A 17,974-nucleotide genomic window follows, 5' to 3' on the forward strand; every position below is an offset into this window, starting at 1 on the left:
GGATAAGATTTCGAATCAACCCGGAAACGACAGACTACTATTCTCTTTTTCCAATGCTATTCACTGAGCTTACCCATCCACAAATAATTGGTGCACTAGCAGGTAAACTTGCGCGACCAGCCAGTCACCTGGATGCTTATCATATCAAATTTGTGCTCAATAGTACTAATCCATCCTCATTGTACACCTATCAGCCGCTGGTCACGGATCTCAAATCCTGATCACCGACGCTAACTTTCCTGTGTCAACCGCCACACCTTCAACTGCTACAAGAGTCTATCTCAATCTTCGTCCTGGCCAAGTTTCAGCAGATGGTAAGGGATAGCACGCGCATAGTGCGTTAGCTAAGGGGTTATGCTGAAACAACTGCTCTTTAGATGTTCTTGCCACCCTCCTGACTGCCGCCCCCATCGAGGCAGTGCACGTTATGGAACCTTCTTCCGAATTTACTACCTTGGATCATAAGGGCGAGGTACCTATCTTTGATATCTTCCGAGATCTTGTGAAGAAACAGAACGATGGCCTAGAACTACAAAAGATTGAACGCTTCGCGTTTTATGACTTCGCCCGTAATCAAAATGTCACTCTTGCTATCCAGACCGGTGAAACTCGCCTTTACGGTAATATCATGCTGACTATTGGTGTCAGGCACCCTAAGGAATAAGCGGGAGAGGGTACCTTCATAATTGAAACAGAGAAAAAAAATAAAAATAAAAATTATTTCTTTGTTGAATGACTTTGAACGTGAAAGCAACGTATACCTTTTCGTAATGAACTCCAATGCTAGCGAACGCGACGAGAAGAAAGGTGAGAAAGGAACTATGGTTTTTGTTTTTGAGCATGCCGATTGAACTTGTCCGGGAATACCCAGATCATGATCGTAATGGAGTCGACCATCCCTCCGCCAACCACGCTTCGAATCAAGCCCCAGCCAAAAGGCGGCTCGAATCTACTGAAGTAGCAGTACCCACTTCCAGCCCTAAAAAGAAAAGAATGGTATGGTATTTTTGCTGATTTTTTACAATCCTATCCTGGATGGTTTCATGACCTATCAACTTCTGTACGTAGAAGCAGAAGTCAGCCAGCATCAACATCCTGCAAACCACGCAGCCACTGCCCTTGAAGGAAGTACGCGAGTTTATTTTAGCATGCCTGCAACCATCTGCACAACATCCCGGTTGGGCTCATTTCACCAACCGTGCCAAGATCAAACATGTTGCGTTGCTTTACGTCCATGGACTGACGGAAAGCATGCTCCAAGACCCTCCGTACATCAATGAAATATTTAAGGAAAAGTACAATACACATGTAGCTGGCAACAAAAAATCGGTACTTCGAGATCCATTTTTTGACCTCATCCAATGCCCTATGACGAAAAGTGCTAAACGTCGGCAAATGGCAGGTAAAGAGTTTTCATAATGTCTGTTGCTGTGTATGAACTGAGCTGATTCGCTTTGATATAATTTTCCATCTGCATAGCTCTGAAGGCCAAAACTCTATCTCCAAAAGATCTGATCCTCGATCATTCCCAATTAATAGCTTATAGCTATCCTATTCATAGTTATCATCAAGCGGATTCAGAACTTCCTGAAGGATGGATGGAAACCCCAATAGATAAAAGCAAGATGGTAGAGGACCCAACACGCATAATTTCTTTGGACTGCGAGATGGTATAGTACTCCACATTTTTATAGATCGAATGTTGTCCTCCAGACAGTGTCAATATTTGAATGTTTGTTTGATAATACCTGGCTGACTCGTGTATTAACAGTGTGTCACGACCAAAGGAAGGTCATTGACAAGAGTAGCACTTGTGGATCGAGGTGAGTACTGATGTTCAGTTATGATGACGGCTAAACAATTACTAATGATTGTATCAACACACACACAAGATGGCAAATTACTGCTCGATGAATTAGTAAAGCCAGACGTACCTATCATTGACTACGTTACACAATATAGTGGGATCACGGAAGAAATGTTGAAGGACGTTACAACAACGCACGAAGAGGTTCAGCATATGGTTATGAAACTCTTAGATGAAAACACAATGTTGCTTGGCCATAGTCTGGACAACGATCTTCAAGCACTGCGTATACGACACCCATTTATTATTGACACGGCTGTGACGTTCCCCCACCCTAGTGGACCGCCACTCAAAGCATCCCTAAAATGGCTCACAAACAAGTGGTTATCTAAAGACATACAAAGCGCAAGTTCGGGGCATCATCCTGTTGAGGATGCGCAAGCATGCCTTGACTTGGTGGAAAAAAAGCTAAGACAAGGGCCATCGTTTGGAATATTTCAGTCTGACATGGATAGCATATTAGATCATCTGTCGGATGCAAGTCAGCCGAAAACTGGTGCCATCCTTTGTAGTAAAAACACGATGACCAGCAAAAATCAATCACATGCTAATCAAGATGACAGTTACTTTATCACGGCAGACGATGATGAGTTAGCTCACCAAGTGTGTGCGAAGATAAAACAAAAAGATTTAATTGTGGCTCGGTTCAGATCCTTGGAAGAAACCCTTTTTCAGCAACCGCCGAAACATGAAATGGAAATGGCCATCCAAAGGTTTCATGACTACGTTCAAAAGATTTACGACGAGGCTCCTACTGGCACAGTCGTCGTCGTTGCAAATGGTGGTGGAAACCGGCGCAAATATAATAGGCAAGTCCAAGGTGTCTTGTGAATTTTAGCATTGAAACTCCGGTGTTAACCTGACATGCATGATTTTGGACGAATAGGTTAACAGAAAGACTGAAAATATATGAGACTGCGTTGAAGAAAGGAGAGGAGGCGCCAGCAGAGCACCTTTGGACCGATGATCTTACTGCAGAAAGAGAAACCGAGTCTTTGCTTGCCCGCAGTGGCCTCCTGCTGGTTGCATTGAAACCAATCGACTGATTCCAGAATATCCACGCAAAACTGCCACAACGACAAATTTGGCAACACAAATAAAAAAGTCTTTTTTGCATCAACGTACCACAATTTTTCTAAAAGAATCAGTTTAAAAACCTCTGCCAAGCTAACCTGCCGTTCTCTTCTTTCTTCGATCACTATGAAAACATTAGCACCATTCCTTCGCTTCTCGTATCGAGCATCTCCTCCATCGTCGAAATCAACCATCTTACTGGATGGCCAACCAGATTTTCTTTTTGAATGTTCGACCTGCATACCGCACAAGACACAAAATATCTCCAATGAGGTTGGTAACCTAAAGAAATATGAATCTGTTTGTAGCCAAGGAGATGACTGAACTGTATTAAAGAAACTTTATGAGGTTCACACTGTGCTTTGTGATCAGCATGAATGTATCTTACAGTCCATCAAATCCACTCATTCGACACTCAACACCTTGATCCGTGAGAGTCGAAATTTTACAACCATCATGCAAGATCTGGCATCTTCCTATTTGGCAACACTTGATGCATTCAATACGCTGGACGTATCCTGCATTGCGGAATTTGAAGAAAGACTGATGGTAATGTCATTTCCTGACTGGGTACCCCGTTTCTTTGATCACGAGTCTTTGGCGCTAAACCCCCACCTACCTCCGACTTTGGACCATGCCTCTCACGTTAGACGATACAGCTTGGAAAGAAACTCGGAGCAAAAACAACCACGTTGTTGCAAGACGTTTTGAGGATTGAGCAAAGCATCTGGAATTATCAGAAAACTTGCATGGATATGCTTACATCGATTTCTGTGAACGATGACGCCATGAAGAGATGGATCTTGTACCTAGAAATTCAAGCACAGCAGCAGTACGAAGAACAATTTAGACACTTAAAGGTAAGACGACGGTGCGAAAAGAGGTTGCATGTGAGCTTTCCTTTGTTGATGTGTACTCACTGCCTTTTTTTTTTTTTGCAACAATTTCAAATTAGGCATTGTTTTCAAGCTGCTCGCCGTCGTTAGCTGATTTCACTTGTGCAATCTGTTTGTCTATTTATCACGACCCGACCAAGCTTCCAAGTTGTTCTCACAACTTTTGCAGGTCTTGCTTGGACCAGTGCCCTCCGCTAAGAAAGACGTGGGCCCCCGATCAACCCCGAGCATGTCCACTGTGCCGCACCCCATTTTTACTATCACAGTGCTGTGACGACACTGAAGTTGCCAAGGCACTGAAAGCGTTCTTTCCCAAGCAACTGAAAAAAAAGCAAAAGGAATATAGCAAAGAGCGTGTGCGTGAACGATGGCAGCGGTTTTTGCGTGGAACCGTGTATACATCGTCTGGCGACACTCTATATACCATCACCGGCTCTGTCATCATCGCATGGCATGAAAATCCTGAAAGTGTAGACAGTGACCAAAGGGCTAGAGCTGAAATTATGAGCTTTGTGGCCTGGCCATTCTAGTGGTGCATTTTTAGCGTGTAAAATTTTGTAGCAACATCTCTCATATTAATGATAAAAAGAAAAAGTGTTCCCGGCAGATTTTGTTTCCAGCGGGTCTTATCGGTGAATCGTACCACTGTGCAAAGCACGTGTACCACATCCATTTTGGTTGAATTGGAAAACAGATGGCACGGACAGACAAAGCCACTGTAGAAAAATTAAACAATCGACGAAATGGCATTTGCACTGTGAATGACCTTGTGGCTGAAATTCAATGTTGATTTCCAAAACAAAGGTACAAAATGGTTACTGAGACTTGTAGGTGTACAGGTGTGTAGCCGCTAGCTTGACATGAACAATGGAAAGTAGTCTCCGTCAACGCCTCCATGTCTGACGTTGAATAGTCGCGACAGTCTGGCCCACAGCTGAATCAAGCATCCAATTTTCCTTTCAGAGAAGCGGTCTTATGAAAGGAAAGCCTTTGTCTGGTGTGGAATTGGTTTTTGGCAATATGGCGACTACCAAGCGGTTGGCACTTTCTACTGCAGCACCTACAATAGGCAAGTGCACGCCATAATCGGCTTGCCCGAAAGAAACCCCGAACAGCTCTGGGCAGTAGTGTGCAGGAATCCGTTCCACACGAGAAAAAATGTTCTTTGCTTCCAGACCACTGACAAAGTAAGGGGAAGTCATGCTTATATTTCAATTAAGTCAATTGCTGTAGGGAACAAATTGAACCTTCAGCAGAATCCAACAGCATGTTCTTCAAGAGCGGTTTCATCTATGCAGGCGGTTCAGGAGCAATGATTTGAATTAACGAAAGTACTATTTAAAGATTGTACAATGCGCTGGGAGCTAGCATTTAGTGGACATCTCTTTCCATTGCACGTTTTCGCAAAATGATACGATGCTTAGTAACATAAGTTAGTTTGTAATCTCAGCATCGCTTAACTCTAAATGTTTCTTGCGGAAATGCAAAGTTCAAACAAGGGGGATGAATTCTGCCATTCAAGGGTGGACGACCCCGTAACTGAAACTCAACGTTCAACTGTAAAAGAAAGATGCGAAGTGAAGCATTGGCAGAAAAGCTGGGGGCATTAGTGTAGTACACTGTTCAGTCAGGCCACTTTAACAACGAGATTGGGATGTGACACCCTAAACACAGTGTTGCATTCGCTTGTGATGCACGCACTCAGCATTCCCTTTTGCAGTACGCTCGCCTTCTACCGAATGCTTCTCCGTGCGCCAATTCTTTTTTCCACGCTTTGGGTGTGGGTTGACCTTGAGACACATGAGGATTACATTAGTTTCAGTACGCCTATTTTATTTTCTCATTTGCCTTCATTCCAATTGGAATGCAGAAGTAAACCCTTCCCATTAGCGCCGCCATAGTAATCACCCTCTTTCCCTTCTCTTTCGTCTTGACCATGTTGCAAACTCATAGGAATGGTCTTGTGGCACTGCGCAAACTGAGGAATAAACTTTGGGCTGAGCGGCCTCTTGCCATTTATGGATGACCGTCGGCATCAGCCACTAGAAGACATGGTATGTCCCATTCGACCGAGAGAACTTTGCCATTTTAAAGCCAGAGGCTGAGCCTTACCCACATACTATAAAGGCGCCCTGACTTGCGTTGATCACCAAATCCTGACTTTGTTCGCAACCTCCCAACTCTCGACACTATGGTAAGTCACTCCTTGCCGTTCCGCCGAATTGCCGTGTTCAAGTCACTAATATAGAACTACATTGGAAAAAAAGACATCTGTTGAGCAAAGAAAAAGCAATCTTGTATCTAGCGACGGTGAAAAAGCTCTTTTCACAAACGCTTTGAAAACAGCAGAAACCTTTGATAGCAACAGCACTACCAAGGAATCAAAGGCTTCAAAGACCTCACTGAACAAATTTTTGGGCAAAATTCAAAATTTCATGGGTGTGACACCAAAGACGAATGCTGTTATCAAGGAATCACTTGGTCTCACATACAAGCAGAAGGAAATCCTTGTCTCGGCCATGGTCAAAAGGTATGTAGATAGGTATAGAGACGGCTATCTACGTGGAGATGGTATTAATCTTCAGTCATCTTCTTTAGATACGCTGACCGAAACGAGCCTACCGATGACCGCGAGAACTTGTTTGAAAAGATCATTGAAACGCTGTCAGAGTTGAAACCAGGCAACCAGGACCTGATTGACTTTATCACCAAGCCACTTGTTTTGGAGTTCTATGTAAATGTGGTTTTTTTACACTGCAATGAATGGGTAATCACGGATACTGATATCATTTTGGTTAGGCCGATATCCCAAAGCCATATAGAAGTTATGTTGGTCAAAACTATCGATCAGCAGATGGAAGCGGAAATAGTGTTGTGCTACCTGACACAGTAAGTTGGTAGCTCTCTCCTATGGAATTTGAGAATGACACCTGCTTACATCCTTACTTGTTTTAAGGGGAAATCTGGTAGCAACTATGCGCGCACGGTGACTTCATTCGCTCACACCAGCGAGAAGCTACCCGACCCCAATTTGGTTTTTGACAAGCTCTTCAAGAGACCTGCAGGCTACTTTGACCCCCATCCTGCTAGCATCAATATGTTGCTGTTTTGTGTGGCCATTCTCATCACACACGATTTGTTCAAATCCGATCCTAAGAACCCCGCAAGGAACCTAACGACTAGCTATCTTGATCTGTAAGTTTACAAAGTAATGGATTGCAATTCATTGGAGATGTTCAACTCATTGGTATTGAATAGGTCGCCACTCTATGGTAATAATGAGCAAGAACAAAAGTCGATCAGAACTATGAGCAAAGGTCTCCTGAAAGCCGATCAGTGGGTTGACAAACGTCTTGTATTCCAACCTGCAGGTAATCATCACATGTCATTTAGGATACTGTCTAGCTTCGTTGTTCGCTGACAATATTGATTCACAGGTGTTGGTGCTTTGCTTGTGGTATTCTCCCGTAATCACAACTTTATTGCAAAGAAACTGTTAGAGTTGAATGAAAATGGGCGATTTACAGTCGGACCAGGTCTGTTGAACGAGGAACAACAAGATGAAGCATTATTTCAAACTGCACGTTTGATCAATGGTGGATGGTAAGTAGGCAATACATAGCAATTGGGGTATAGCGTCAAGTACTTAATAGGTTCCCTTGTGACAGTTATCTGAATATTATCCGCCGTGACTATATTCGTGTCATCCTTGGTGCGGATGCAGGCTCCACTTTCAACTTTGATCCATTTGTCGATGTTGAAGAACCACTCTACGGAAATGCTGTGTCCATCGAGTTCAATTTCGTTTACAGATGGCATGCCGCCATTGGCCAAGTGGATTCGGACTGGTTAACCGAAGTCATGGCACTTTACGACAAGGCATCTGCTGAGTCGCGCAAAACAGGAAATCCTGTGGATATGAACAAAGTTGGCCAGGAATTCAACGAACTGTTCATTCATGCTACTCCTGAAGAGTTGTCCCTAGGAAACCCTATTGCTGGTCTCCATAGAGCTTCTACCGGTGACTTCTCAGAGGATGGCCTGTCCCAGATCCTGCATACGAAATACGAACAGGTTGCTTCTAGAATTGGGTAAGTAAAAGTATCAATGCTAAAGTAGTCGATAAGGTTTCTCTAACCAAACCACATCCACAGTAACGGATTGAATATTCCTGCATCTTTAAAACATATTGAAGTGGCAGGTATTATGCAAGGCCGTAAGCTTCAATGCTGTACCTTCAATGAGTTCAGAACCAAACTTCAGTTGAAGAAATTGGAAACTTTTGAAGATTTCAGCGACCTTCCAGAAGTGCAAGCTGGTCTTAAGGAGCTCTATGGAACCCCAGACGCCGTAGAACTCTATCCGGGTTTGACTGTTGAAAAGATGAAGCCTGCCGGTATGCACATGCCTTACACTATGGGCCGTGCCATTCTGAGTGACGCTGTCAACCTCTTGCGAAACGGTAAGTTTCAGCATTGCTAAAGACTTTTACTATATCTTGACTAATCATGTTATACTCTCAATTCACAGATCGATTCTTCGTCACTGAGAATACCCCTGCTAATCTGACCAATTGGGGTTACGACTATACACAAGGCGATCCTAACAAATCCCAGCGCGTGTCCCCAGAGCTGTTCAGAAACATTCTTCCAAATGCCTTCAGTGAGAAAGAACTGGATAACTTATTCACCGCACCTCGCAAACCATAATTATGATACCACGTATATACAACTTTAATTCTACACCTCATCTAAGCTACTTGACCCATTTTAAACGCATTAAAAAAAAGCGAAAACCGTGAAATAAATCCATACGTAACATTTCCTTAGGAATAACAAACCTCCCCCAGCGTCCGTCTGTCTATACTGGTGATTGAACTTGTCTCAAGCTATACTGTTCAATTTTTTTTTAATTACTTCTCTTGATAATTACAGGCTTCTTATACAGTGTGATTATTGGTAAAGAATTATCGGAATTTAGGGCATCAAGCAGCTCCAAGCAAAGCTTAATATGCGTTATCATCGTTGCGCCTGGTGGTGTTGCCTGATGGATCGGCATGCAGGCCGGGATTTTGCCGAATGGCTACATCCAAATCGTCGGATAACCGCTCCCAAAGGCGAGTGACATCGTCCGCTGAAGCCGATCGACGGCGTTGATAAGTCGCCATGGGTGAATCAATATGAGACTCTTCTGGGGGTTGAACAAGTGACAGATCCCTTTTACAGAGTGGGCAGGAGGCACTTCGTTTCGTCAGCCACGGATCTAAACATTTATACAAAAGTACGATTAAGTTTCGACGTTTGTTATTGTGGCTCATGCAAATAAACCGGTAAATTACCTATGCAGTCACGGTGATATTCATGCCCGCACGGCAAACGGCGTAGAACATCGCCTTCACTGTACCCATCTAAGCATATAACACAGTCCACCCTCTTGTCGGCGTCAACATCTTCACTTGAGAATACGCTAATATCCTTGTCGTTATATAGCACTTCATCGCATACTGATTTTGCTCTTGGTTTTTCGTAATAAGAACTATCATCGATTACCATGATCTCTCGCAAATCCGTTAAAGATATTGCGCTACGACCAATAGGTTCAGAATAGATATTATCTTTTGAAGACTGATCGCGGCTCACTGTTCTAGTCGGGAAAATATCCAAGAGAAACGGTTCCAGCACTTGTCTGTAGCTTGTCACCGCCTGATTACGATCACTCATTGGTATGGTAGCTTGCTCTTCCATCTGTACACTCCTTCTTCGTCTGCTTCGCCATATATGAAAATGTAGGGCAACTGTACAGGTGAAATATGGCACGTTAGAAAGATCAAAAGTGTACAAATGCCAGCGAAAAACTTTGTTTCTTACCAGATGTTAAAATCGACAAAATTAGTACACCGCCAACAACGACCAGCGCATACTGCCAACTTGACGCTCCAGAAGTAGTTCCTGAATACATAGTCACTCTTGTCAGATGTAGATTGGGACGATTATCTGTGCTATTACCACTGTTGCGCGTATTGTCAAGATTAAATTGCGTGATGTTTTTTAGCCTTTCGTATAACTCGAGGCCAACGTTCAGATCAACATAAAACGCTGTTATATTGATTGTATCTGGAGCAATAGACTAATGATGCAGAAGGTTATTGAATATCCATGGTTGTCTCAAAGCTTTAGAATAGCACTATACCATTCCATAGGTGGCTAATGGATCATCAGCAAAGGAAACATTGTCATAAACAATAGCTGCTATTGCTCCATCCATCTGAGCGTAAAGTAGTTTTTGGTTAAAGAAGCACTGTCCTCGCCTGATTAAAGCTATTTTTGGCATGCTGTCTAAGCTGCTAGGCGGTGGTAAGGCGTCAGAAGCATTTGCTGAGCAAGCTAATCCTAGATCGTATAAGATTCCCTATGTATATTCATTAGTTAACAGAAATAAGGTGTTAATGGCTATTTGGCTGCTGTCCAATATTTACCGTTAAACCTTCGTCCGGAGTGGATGGTGTATTGGGCGTTTCCATTATATTGTCTTTGAAAGACCATTCCCCATAGACAGATGCTTGATCGCTATCAATGTCGACGGCATTATTGGAAAGTACAATGATATCTAAAGAATTTGCTTGAAGTCAGTATGCTCTTGAGTTGATTGCATTTTTTCCATTGCTATTTGCACAAACCTTGATCTAATCTGGGACTATCACTGACTACTGTACTGACTAACAGTAACAACACAAGTTGACCAAGAATTAGGGCAAGAAAACTTTGCATGATTGCTGCGTATAGCCATAAAGTTTTAGTTGTAGATAAACAAACAAGACAAACGAGGATGTTGGAAACAATGAGATGAAAACAGTGGTTCTCAAACATCCCGCGTATATATTTTAGGGAAAAAACAACTCTATTCCTTTGTCAACAATAGTTTAATATTTTCACCTCGGCTTGACATGCCTAGCGATTTATGTCTCGGGATCATAAATTATTTTTCTCTCCTTACCATCTCGGAAGATGTCTTTAAATCTACTAGAAGATACCATGCCGTGAATATGTTCATCCTTATGTTGTCATATAGTTCGTTGTTCGTAATTTGAACTTCGCATGTCTCCGTGTATATATACTTTAAGCGGGTATGACAGCAGGTATAACATTCAACCTCCTCTGGTTCATATGCTGTTAACTGAAATGAGCACCTTTAGCTTGAATGCTTCACAAATGCTGAAAGAGATATCCGTATTGCTCTTGAGGAAAATACTGGACGGCGGTATTATCTACATCTGTTTGTAGCCGTCCATATCAATAAGTTTTGCGCAAGGTCGCATCAACAGGCTTGTTTTCCGGTTTCTCATTTAGTTCTCTTGCTCGATTTGTTAGATACATGATTCCGACAATAATCCCTCCCATTCTCCAAAATCTAGACCACATTGTGCTGTCCGGATGCACTTTTTCATCTTCGTTATCTCGCTGTTGCCGTCTAGCTAGCCTCTCGCGTCGCCGTTTTTCTTCAGCTTCGTAGTGACGAGCATGCCACTCATTGTAATTGAAATTTTCTGACTTGGTCGATTTAAATCCTTCCGCTTGCGCTTGTGCACTGGAAGATCCGGTATTTCTGGGAGCTCTTGGTTTGAAGTTCCAAGATGCAGCTGGACTCGTGCGCCGAATTCCTGGACTACTTGGAGAAGACGACATTTGGTCATTCTCCATATCGTACTGCCGCCGGTTACTTGCAGATCCCAATACCGCATATGCTTCATTGACCTCTAGAAATTTCTTATGTGCATCTTTGTTGCCGGGATTGAGATCTGGATGGTATAGTTTGGATAGCCGGTAGTACTGGGATTTGATCGTTTTTTGATCGGCGTTTTCACGCACTTGAAGAACATCGTAATGGCGCTGTTTTCGGTGACGAGCTAGATGAGAATGGCTAGTTGAGAATTGACGGACATAACATTGGATTGGTTTTATGTTGCGTCTTATTGTAGTCGAAAATTGCATAGATCGCAAATGACATAGTTATGCGCTATCTGCATAGTGGCGACCTCATATGTACGGCCGTCGGAGTCAGAAACTTTGCGACTCGCTAATGCACCTTCCTCATTTCTCGAGGCTACCATTTCGTGCTTTAACAACCTGTAGTCCTCATGATAAGTCTTTTAAGTGATCAATTAGTAGCATCAAAGCTATTTTTCTTCTTTAATAATAATATAAATCCTATAATTATTCCTACAATGACATAAATTATAGCTGGGTGCCATCATGAGCTATGATTAGCAATGTTTTTTTGTTCTTCGGCAATCTGGAGACTGTGTGCGTCAGAACTTTTCATAAAGTCGAAGCTCGACTGATGCCAGTATCCATAGCTTAAATAATCGAAATGTCAAAAAGAGGTATGGTAATTCTATGCTTAGAATTTGGTAGTCTGACCAGTGTCATTAGCGGCTGATACGATGGTGTCAATACTTTGGTAACACACTCAAGGACGTTTATTTATGCACCATCAATCATATTAACAAGAATGTATCGGAATCGTACCCCCTAGTTGGAGACAGCAATTTTACTTATCGATCAGTCAATTATGACCACAATCGCAACGTTAATCAAATATCTATCTACTCATTAAGCAAAAGTTAAAGATGTTAACGTGAAAAGTTGAGTAACCGGTGGTATGGACTGCAAGCTCCCTATGTTGGTTCATGTCCGTTAACAGTGAGACCATGTGTGATGTCTAAAAAGAACTTGCAGATGAATGTGTTTGTTTGTATATATTGCTGTTTACATAAACTATAATGATTGACTTGCCTGACTGTCCAGGATGCCAAGATGCAAATTAAAAACGATGATGACTGGTAAAAGTTGCCAGTCGCTAGGAAAAAAGTAAACTCCACCATTGAATGTGTGAACTTATGCATTGTTTGGTTCCAGCAATGGCAAAGCACGACATATATTTCAATTTAATGAAGTGGTTTGCAAATTTCATTTCAGCAGGTTTCGAGTTCGAAGGTAAGCAAGGAAAACTTGTTGTGAGGCTGCCGTCTTCTTCACTTAGCGCAAACTATTAGTGTTGATGAGTTTCGTCTTAAAAATGGCAATATAGCGTTCAACAACCACATAACGACAGACGATTATGCAATTGTTTGCTTCGAAAGAAACGTACAATTTAATTTTGAAACCAAAACTTTCAAGTGATCGTGGTGTAGGGTGGAGCAAAAAAAAAAATTCCCTGGAATACGCTCGCAATATGCAATAGCCCTTAGAAGTTAGGCTGACTATTCGATCAAAGAGCCTCTGACTTGTCCGATTTACCATTGCCAATGACATCAAGAATAAGATTGATCACATTTGACGCCTATAACACAGTCTTCAAGCCGAGAGGCGGCATCTCTGCGCAATATGTAAGACTTTGTTCCTTGCATAGATTTACACCGAGTGAAAGGGCTTACCATTGGCATGATGTTATGTAAATAGGAAATGGAGGCTAGAAAATTCGGCATCAACGTGTCCAAGGAAGCTATTAACAAGAGCTTTCGACCTGCACTAAAAGCGCAAGTTTCAAAGTATCCTCTCTACGGATTAAGTCAAGGCTTGAACCCCAAAATATGGTGGCAAGACGCAAGTACTAAGACAACGTTTGGGCATGTTAAACAGACAGCTGAACTAGTTTCCATTCATCATTCTAGGTGGTGCGATCGACATTTATTGGAGCTGGTGCGTCTGAGAAAGGCAAGTAAAGGCAATTATAGAAGCGTTTTATCTTGGATCAAATGTGCTAATGTCACAATTAGATCTTGATGAGAAATTCCTGGCGCTGTACGAAACTATATGGACCAGGTTTACATGTGCTGATGGATATGAAGTATTTTCGGATGTATTCGACACTCTTAAAGAGTTGAAATCGAGAAAGATTACATTGGGCGTGATCAGCAATTCAGACGAGCGAGTTGGTAAGAGAGGACAGAATAACTTCGGCTGTCTAGTATCTGTTCAGATCACTAAAGCGTACTTACAGCGCAAGTTCTGGAAAGCCTCAAGTTGGATTCATATTTTGACTTTGTGCTCACAAGCTCAATGGCCAGATGTGAGAAACCTGCTCGGCAGATATTTGATCAAGCCTTACGACTAGGTAGTAAATCGTCATCGCCTATACAAGCATCACAAGCGCTCCATATCGGTGATGATTTGAAGAGGTATTTAGATCGTTCCTTTCTGTTCTTTAGAAATGTTTTAGTGGATAACCTTACATACTTATATGAAGCGACTATTTCGGCGCTCGGGATGCTGGCTGGCATTCGCTGTTATTACGACGAGGTTAGTTAACAGTGCGCATGACTTATAACATTGCCTTTCATATGCATTAATTCGATTATTTAGATAAGCTCTCATACGAGGAACCCCTGACCAATCTTCCGAGTGATTCTGAAAACTTGCCAGTTGAAATAACATACATGAAAGAGCTTCTAGGCTACATCAAACCGCCAAATGTATAGCTCTTAGATACCGGTCGAATTACAGCTTATAAGAATTTTCCCACAGCATCTTCCTTACCAGGTCGATTCGCTTTTTCTTCAACGTAGCTACTGTTTCATAGAAAAGTAACACGACTCATTCCAAATTTTGAACAGCCTGTGCGCTCAAAGCAAAGACAGTCACGTTCCAAATGAACTGACAGTACAGCTGACGTTATTGCCAGATACGAGTTTTGACTTTACTTTCCTAAATGTTGACTGACGACGAGTATGATTACCTCTTCAAACTTGTGCTGATTGGAGATTCCGGTGTCGGAAAGTCCAACATCTTGTCTCGTTTTACCGTGAGTTTATCGACCTTGACGCAGAGCAGCGACGCTTGATGTATGAACTCATGAACCTCCGATCTCAGACGAACGAGTTCAATCTCGAGTCAAAAAGTACCATTGGTGTGGAATTTGCAACCAAAAACGTTTCCATTGGTAAGTAAAGATGTTCTGATTATCATCCCAAGTGGCATGATGGCATAGCATATTTACATAAGCTGTTTTAGATGGCCACACTGTTAAATGCCAGGTAAGATAACTGTAACACGACATTATGACTTCAAATAGGACACTTGTGCTCATAATCATTTCAGATATGGGATACTAGTGGCCAGGAACGTTACAGAGCCATCACTGGAGCGTACGTGCTATTTATATTTTGAATTTAGCCAGCAAAACTTGCCAATTTCTGTGACTGACACCACATTTCTTTTCCTTTACACTCAATTCGCTCTGATAAACTACAGGTATTATCGAGGAGCAGTCGGAGCTCTTCTTGTCTACGGTATGTTAACGTCTTCTTAGGATTAAATAAGTATTTGATACTAATGATTTCTCTTTAGACATTACTCGACCAACGTCTTTCCAAAATGTATCACATTGGCTGAAGGAACTTCGCGATCACGCTGATGAGAAAATCGTCATCATGCTGGTTGGAAACAAGCTGGATCTGTCTGAAACATCAAGGGCTGTGCCCACTGAAGAAGGAGGTGCTTTAGCTGAAACCCAAGACTTTCTCTTTATGGAAACATCGGCATTGGACGCTACCAATGTTGATAATGCGTTTGCCACTATTTTTGATGAAATTTACAAGATTATCCCTAAAAAGACCACTGCAACTGAAGAGCAGTCAACTAAAAACATTGGGGATCGAGTTATTTTAAGACCTCCTAGTATCAGAGGAGAAGGAGGAGAGGATGCTGAGTCGAGACTGAGAAGTAGAAGAGAAGAACAAAAGAAAGCTGGAGGTGGCTGTTGCTAGCTGACACTATTTTATATGATTTGATCTTGAAGATCGTTCGATCAGTCGTATTATTCAATACCTTACAGTAATAAATATATATGTTTCCACACACCTTGCACATGGTCAGAAAGCTGCTCCAAAACTATGAAGTGAGGTGCGGTTAGATCAAGCTGAGATCTCTGAGCACACTAGATCGACGTCGGCTGGTCTGCTTGTGGACCGTATGACCGAACGCTATACCAGCATCCCTTTCACAAGTGTTTGTATCCTTTGGGCTGGTAACAGGCTTAATGCTGCTGTCGTCTTCGCTCGTTGTTTTTGAAGCGAATGGGTTTCCGTTCGGCGAACTATCATCCTCCATCTGTGAACCGCTAGTTCCATGAGCAGTTGAATATAACTCTGGATTTCGGCGAGACTCTGGAGATCGATTCCAAGGATCCTGACCAAAGGTCGGCTCGGGCTGCGACCAAGGAGCTACAAAAGTTGCGTTTCCGCAACGGTTAATTCTACAATTTCTGGACCATTGAGTCGTTGTTGAGTTTGAAAACTAATCAAACATACCTTGGCTCTCATTTTTACTTGATGCACGGCTAGAGTTCATAATCAATATTGAAAAGAAAGGTAAAAAGAAAAGGCTTATAAATAAAGTATCTAAGAGTTGGAAGAGAAGTGGGCGTACCACACTTTGGTGTCATGATGTCAGTCAACAGGGAAAAAAATTGTGACTGAGGTCGACTGCTCAACAATTCTTGCATGGTGGTTTCAGTCACTCCCGAAACAAGCTTTTTATTTTATATTTTTATTTTGGAAACACGAAAAGAGGATCTTTCAGAACAACTGGCTGACGTGAAGAATCATTTGATTTCTACTTCTCCATAAGATCAGCGACATATTCAGCGATTGCCAAGGAGCTCGTCAATCCGGGCGATTCAATACCTATCAAATTGTAAAAGTTTTTGAAGTCGGCTTCCTCTCTAATGATGAAATCTTGGAATGGTGCTCCTGGACCTGCCAGTTTGGGCCTGGGAGTAGAATGAACTAATTATTACTCGCTCTCTGTTTATCTACTTCAAATAGTACAACAATGTTCAAATACCTGATACCTGCGTAGTCAGGATAAAATGATGATTTATCCACATTAGGATAATACTTTCGTACAGCATCGACGAACTGCTCTAGCTTTTGGTCATCATCAGCTACAGCGTAGTCGTTCGAACCGTCCACGTACAAGACGTCAGGTCCGAATTTACAACGACCCGCCATATCCAGTGTAAGATGTGTACCTAATCCTGCCAAATTTTTTTCCGGACATGGGTAGATCAACCTACGGACGGGAGACTTTTTGCGGTATCCAAAATATTGACCTTTGGCGTAGTAAAGCTTGAAAGAGTTAGGTACTAGCATGTTAGCCACTTTGTCCGCATGCAAGCCAGCAGAATTAAAAACATGCTTTGCTAGGACTAGAGTGGGTTTGTCGCTAGTAGGTGGTGTGGCCACCTCCACTAAATAGCCACCTGCCAAGTGATCTGGCCGAATGGATCGAACTTCACTTCCTAGCGCAATATCGCCCCCGCAGCTGGAGAAACTCGATTCTAGATATTCCAAATAGCTGTGCGAATCAATAATACCTGTTGTTGGAGATACGAGAACCGAATGTGCGAATATCTCTGGCTCTTCCTTGTGTGCTTCATCTGCTGTCATGAAATAAGTTGGCACCCCAATTCGCTTTGACTTCTCGTGAAGGTTTTTGATATAGTTCGTTTGGTCTTCATTTTCTGCCACTACCCACTTGCCAAGCTTCTTGTGAGGTATATTTGTATCTTGAAGAAGGGTGTACAGCATTTTCTTCCCCCTAATACACAGTTTCGTCTTTAAGCTGTCTTCTGGATAGTACAAACCAGCATGAATCACTTCACTGTTTCGAGAACTACGTAAACCCCGAGTAAGATTGCTTAGAATCAATGAGTATTAAGTCATTCGTATGCCCATGACAAACCTGGTCTCCTCCCCGAATCTGCCATGTCGTTCCACCAAAATGGTCGATTCAGGAGATCGCTGCCTCGCTAGGCGTTCGGCCACAGCGAGTCCAACAACACCGCCTCCAATAACCAGATTGTCTACTTCCACGTCAGGCGTTCGCATTACAGAATACGGGCGGCGGCACCACCCCTTGAGGCTGATGAGTACTGATCGTCGTAGTATACTTTGCATTACTGTACGTGATTTCCGTGAATATCGTGAGGAAGACGGAGATAACGCTTCGAAAATAAAGTACTATAAATGATACGAAGGAATACACTTTGTCATACCCTATCTATACTAATCCCTACTATGACTTTCGCCGTTTGCATAAGAACTGCACAAAAACACTTTATATCCATTCCATCATCT

The 17,974-nt window shown here is 42.4% G+C and overlaps 9 protein-coding genes across 9 annotated transcripts; 6 read left to right on the forward strand and 3 right to left on the reverse strand.

Annotated features, from left to right (window-relative positions):
• Positions 1–53: 53 nt before the first annotated feature.
• On the forward strand, positions 54–664 carry K450DRAFT_267890 (uncharacterized protein; the record flags this gene model as incomplete). The annotated part of the gene is made up of 3 exons (XM_051592855.1): positions 54–102; positions 195–314; positions 378–664. The coding sequence occupies 3 exons, from the start codon at positions 54–56 to the stop codon at positions 662–664; spliced, it is 456 nt and encodes a 151-aa protein (XP_051448886.1).
• Positions 665–770: 106 nt separating this feature from the next.
• On the forward strand, positions 771–2,698 carry K450DRAFT_267891 (uncharacterized protein; the record flags this gene model as incomplete). The annotated part of the gene is made up of 6 exons (XM_051592856.1): positions 771–807; positions 872–996; positions 1,069–1,402; positions 1,480–1,670; positions 1,772–1,823; positions 1,893–2,698. The coding sequence occupies 6 exons, from the start codon at positions 771–773 to the stop codon at positions 2,696–2,698; spliced, it is 1,545 nt and encodes a 514-aa protein (XP_051448887.1).
• An 889-nt stretch (positions 2,699–3,587) lies between these two features.
• Positions 3,588–4,466, forward strand: K450DRAFT_220422 (uncharacterized protein). The gene is made up of 2 exons (XM_051585549.1): positions 3,588–3,801; positions 3,897–4,466. Exons 1-2 carry the CDS (start codon positions 3,691–3,693, stop codon positions 4,365–4,367), a joined length of 582 nt encoding a protein of 193 aa, XP_051448888.1. The 5' UTR covers positions 3,588–3,690; the 3' UTR covers positions 4,368–4,466.
• A 1,492-nt stretch (positions 4,467–5,958) lies between these two features.
• K450DRAFT_220426 (uncharacterized protein) lies at positions 5,959–8,569 on the forward strand. Its single transcript, XM_051585550.1, has 11 exons — positions 5,959–6,031; positions 6,105–6,126; positions 6,200–6,367; positions 6,436–6,571; positions 6,637–6,726; positions 6,794–7,032; positions 7,096–7,208; positions 7,275–7,440; positions 7,506–7,928; positions 7,992–8,299; positions 8,368–8,569. Exons 3-11 carry the CDS (start codon positions 6,273–6,275, stop codon positions 8,544–8,546), a joined length of 1,749 nt encoding a protein of 582 aa, XP_051448889.1. The 5' UTR covers positions 5,959–6,031; positions 6,105–6,126; positions 6,200–6,272; the 3' UTR covers positions 8,547–8,569.
• A 163-nt stretch (positions 8,570–8,732) lies between these two features.
• Positions 8,733–10,914, reverse strand: K450DRAFT_220436 (uncharacterized protein). Its single transcript, XM_051585551.1, has 6 exons — positions 10,514–10,914; positions 10,313–10,443; positions 10,027–10,245; positions 9,705–9,963; positions 9,176–9,631; positions 8,733–9,099 (listed from the first exon to the last, which is right to left on the reverse strand). The coding sequence occupies exons 1-6, from the start codon at positions 10,701–10,703 to the stop codon at positions 8,843–8,845; spliced, it is 1,512 nt and encodes a 503-aa protein (XP_051448890.1). The 5' UTR covers positions 10,704–10,914; the 3' UTR covers positions 8,733–8,842.
• K450DRAFT_220437 (uncharacterized protein) lies at positions 10,915–11,958 on the reverse strand. Its single transcript, XM_051585552.1, has one exon. The coding sequence runs from the start codon at positions 11,823–11,825 to the stop codon at positions 11,127–11,129; it is 699 nt and encodes a 232-aa protein (XP_051448891.1). The 5' UTR covers positions 11,826–11,958; the 3' UTR covers positions 10,915–11,126.
• A 1,062-nt stretch (positions 11,959–13,020) lies between these two features.
• On the forward strand, positions 13,021–14,583 carry K450DRAFT_220439 (uncharacterized protein). The gene is made up of 8 exons (XM_051585553.1): positions 13,021–13,222; positions 13,296–13,439; positions 13,508–13,550; positions 13,613–13,771; positions 13,837–14,014; positions 14,083–14,135; positions 14,199–14,375; positions 14,450–14,583. The coding sequence occupies exons 1-7, from the start codon at positions 13,142–13,144 to the stop codon at positions 14,312–14,314; spliced, it is 774 nt and encodes a 257-aa protein (XP_051448892.1). The 5' UTR covers positions 13,021–13,141; the 3' UTR covers positions 14,315–14,375; positions 14,450–14,583.
• K450DRAFT_220446 (uncharacterized protein) lies at positions 14,408–15,672 on the forward strand. Its single transcript, XM_051585554.1, has 6 exons — positions 14,408–14,637; positions 14,706–14,775; positions 14,847–14,869; positions 14,934–14,980; positions 15,087–15,124; positions 15,183–15,672. The coding sequence occupies exons 1-6, from the start codon at positions 14,545–14,547 to the stop codon at positions 15,599–15,601; spliced, it is 690 nt and encodes a 229-aa protein (XP_051448893.1). The 5' UTR covers positions 14,408–14,544; the 3' UTR covers positions 15,602–15,672.
• A 657-nt stretch (positions 15,673–16,329) lies between these two features.
• On the reverse strand, positions 16,330–17,875 carry K450DRAFT_220459 (uncharacterized protein). Its single transcript, XM_051585555.1, has 3 exons — positions 17,580–17,875; positions 16,680–17,510; positions 16,330–16,605 (listed from the first exon to the last, which is right to left on the reverse strand). The coding sequence occupies exons 1-3, from the start codon at positions 17,792–17,794 to the stop codon at positions 16,449–16,451; spliced, it is 1,203 nt and encodes a 400-aa protein (XP_051448894.1). The 5' UTR covers positions 17,795–17,875; the 3' UTR covers positions 16,330–16,448.
• Between the last annotated feature and the right edge of the window lie 99 nt (positions 17,876–17,974).

This window comes from Umbelopsis ramanniana, assembly GCF_025399195.1.
Source record: "Umbelopsis ramanniana AG unplaced genomic scaffold K450scaffold_3, whole genome shotgun sequence".
In the NCBI taxonomy this organism is placed as follows: Eukaryota; Fungi; Mucoromycota; class Umbelopsidomycetes; order Umbelopsidales; family Umbelopsidaceae; genus Umbelopsis; species Umbelopsis ramanniana.

What these genes read in the sequence shown, in the direction of transcription:
- K450DRAFT_220446 (XM_051585554.1), top strand. Translation starts at nt 14,545, where the DNA reads ATGTTGACTGACGACGAGTATGATTACCTCTTCAAACTTGTGCTGATT. An exon ending in ACATCTTGTCTCGTTTTACC is followed by an intron (nt 14,638 to 14,705) that starts GTGAGTTTATCG and finishes CTCCGATCTCAG; the next exon opens with ACGAACGAGTTCAATCTCGA. An exon ending in AACCAAAAACGTTTCCATTG is followed by an intron (nt 14,776 to 14,846) that starts GTAAGTAAAGAT and finishes AAGCTGTTTTAG; the next exon opens with ATGGCCACACTGTTAAATGC.
- K450DRAFT_220436 (XM_051585551.1), bottom strand. Translation starts at nt 10,703, where the DNA reads ATGTTTGAGAACCACTGTTTTCATCTCATTGTTTCCAACATCCTCGTT. An exon ending in TAGTCCCAGATTAGATCAAG is followed by an intron (nt 10,444 to 10,513) that starts GTTTGTGCAAAT and finishes CAAATTCTTTAG; the next exon opens with ATATCATTGTACTTTCCAAT. An exon ending in CTCCGGACGAAGGTTTAACG is followed by an intron (nt 10,246 to 10,312) that starts GTAAATATTGGA and finishes GAATATACATAG; the next exon opens with GGAATCTTATACGATCTAGG.
- K450DRAFT_220426 (XM_051585550.1), top strand. Translation starts at nt 6,273, where the DNA reads ATGGGTGTGACACCAAAGACGAATGCTGTTATCAAGGAATCACTTGGT. An exon ending in TCTTGTATTCCAACCTGCAG is followed by an intron (nt 7,209 to 7,274) that starts GTAATCATCACA and finishes ATTGATTCACAG; the next exon opens with GTGTTGGTGCTTTGCTTGTG. An exon ending in CGTTTGATCAATGGTGGATG is followed by an intron (nt 7,441 to 7,505) that starts GTAAGTAGGCAA and finishes CCCTTGTGACAG; the next exon opens with TTATCTGAATATTATCCGCC.
- K450DRAFT_220437 (XM_051585552.1), bottom strand. Translation starts at nt 11,825, where the DNA reads ATGCAATTTTCGACTACAATAAGACGCAACATAAAACCAATCCAATGT.
- K450DRAFT_220459 (XM_051585555.1), bottom strand. Translation starts at nt 17,794, where the DNA reads ATGCAAAGTATACTACGACGATCAGTACTCATCAGCCTCAAGGGGTGG. An exon ending in AGATTCGGGGAGGAGACCAG is followed by an intron (nt 17,511 to 17,579) that starts GTTTGTCATGGG and finishes GGGTTTACGTAG; the next exon opens with TTCTCGAAACAGTGAAGTGA. An exon ending in CCTGACTACGCAGGTATCAG is followed by an intron (nt 16,606 to 16,679) that starts GTATTTGAACAT and finishes TTCTACTCCCAG; the next exon opens with GCCCAAACTGGCAGGTCCAG.
- K450DRAFT_220439 (XM_051585553.1), top strand. Translation starts at nt 13,142, where the DNA reads ATGACATCAAGAATAAGATTGATCACATTTGACGCCTATAACACAGTC. An exon ending in GCGGCATCTCTGCGCAATAT is followed by an intron (nt 13,223 to 13,295) that starts GTAAGACTTTGT and finishes TTATGTAAATAG; the next exon opens with GAAATGGAGGCTAGAAAATT. An exon ending in CCAAAATATGGTGGCAAGAC is followed by an intron (nt 13,440 to 13,507) that starts GCAAGTACTAAG and finishes TCATCATTCTAG; the next exon opens with GTGGTGCGATCGACATTTAT.
- K450DRAFT_220422 (XM_051585549.1), top strand. Translation starts at nt 3,691, where the DNA reads ATGGATATGCTTACATCGATTTCTGTGAACGATGACGCCATGAAGAGA. An exon ending in AACAATTTAGACACTTAAAG is followed by an intron (nt 3,802 to 3,896) that starts GTAAGACGACGG and finishes ATTTCAAATTAG; the next exon opens with GCATTGTTTTCAAGCTGCTC.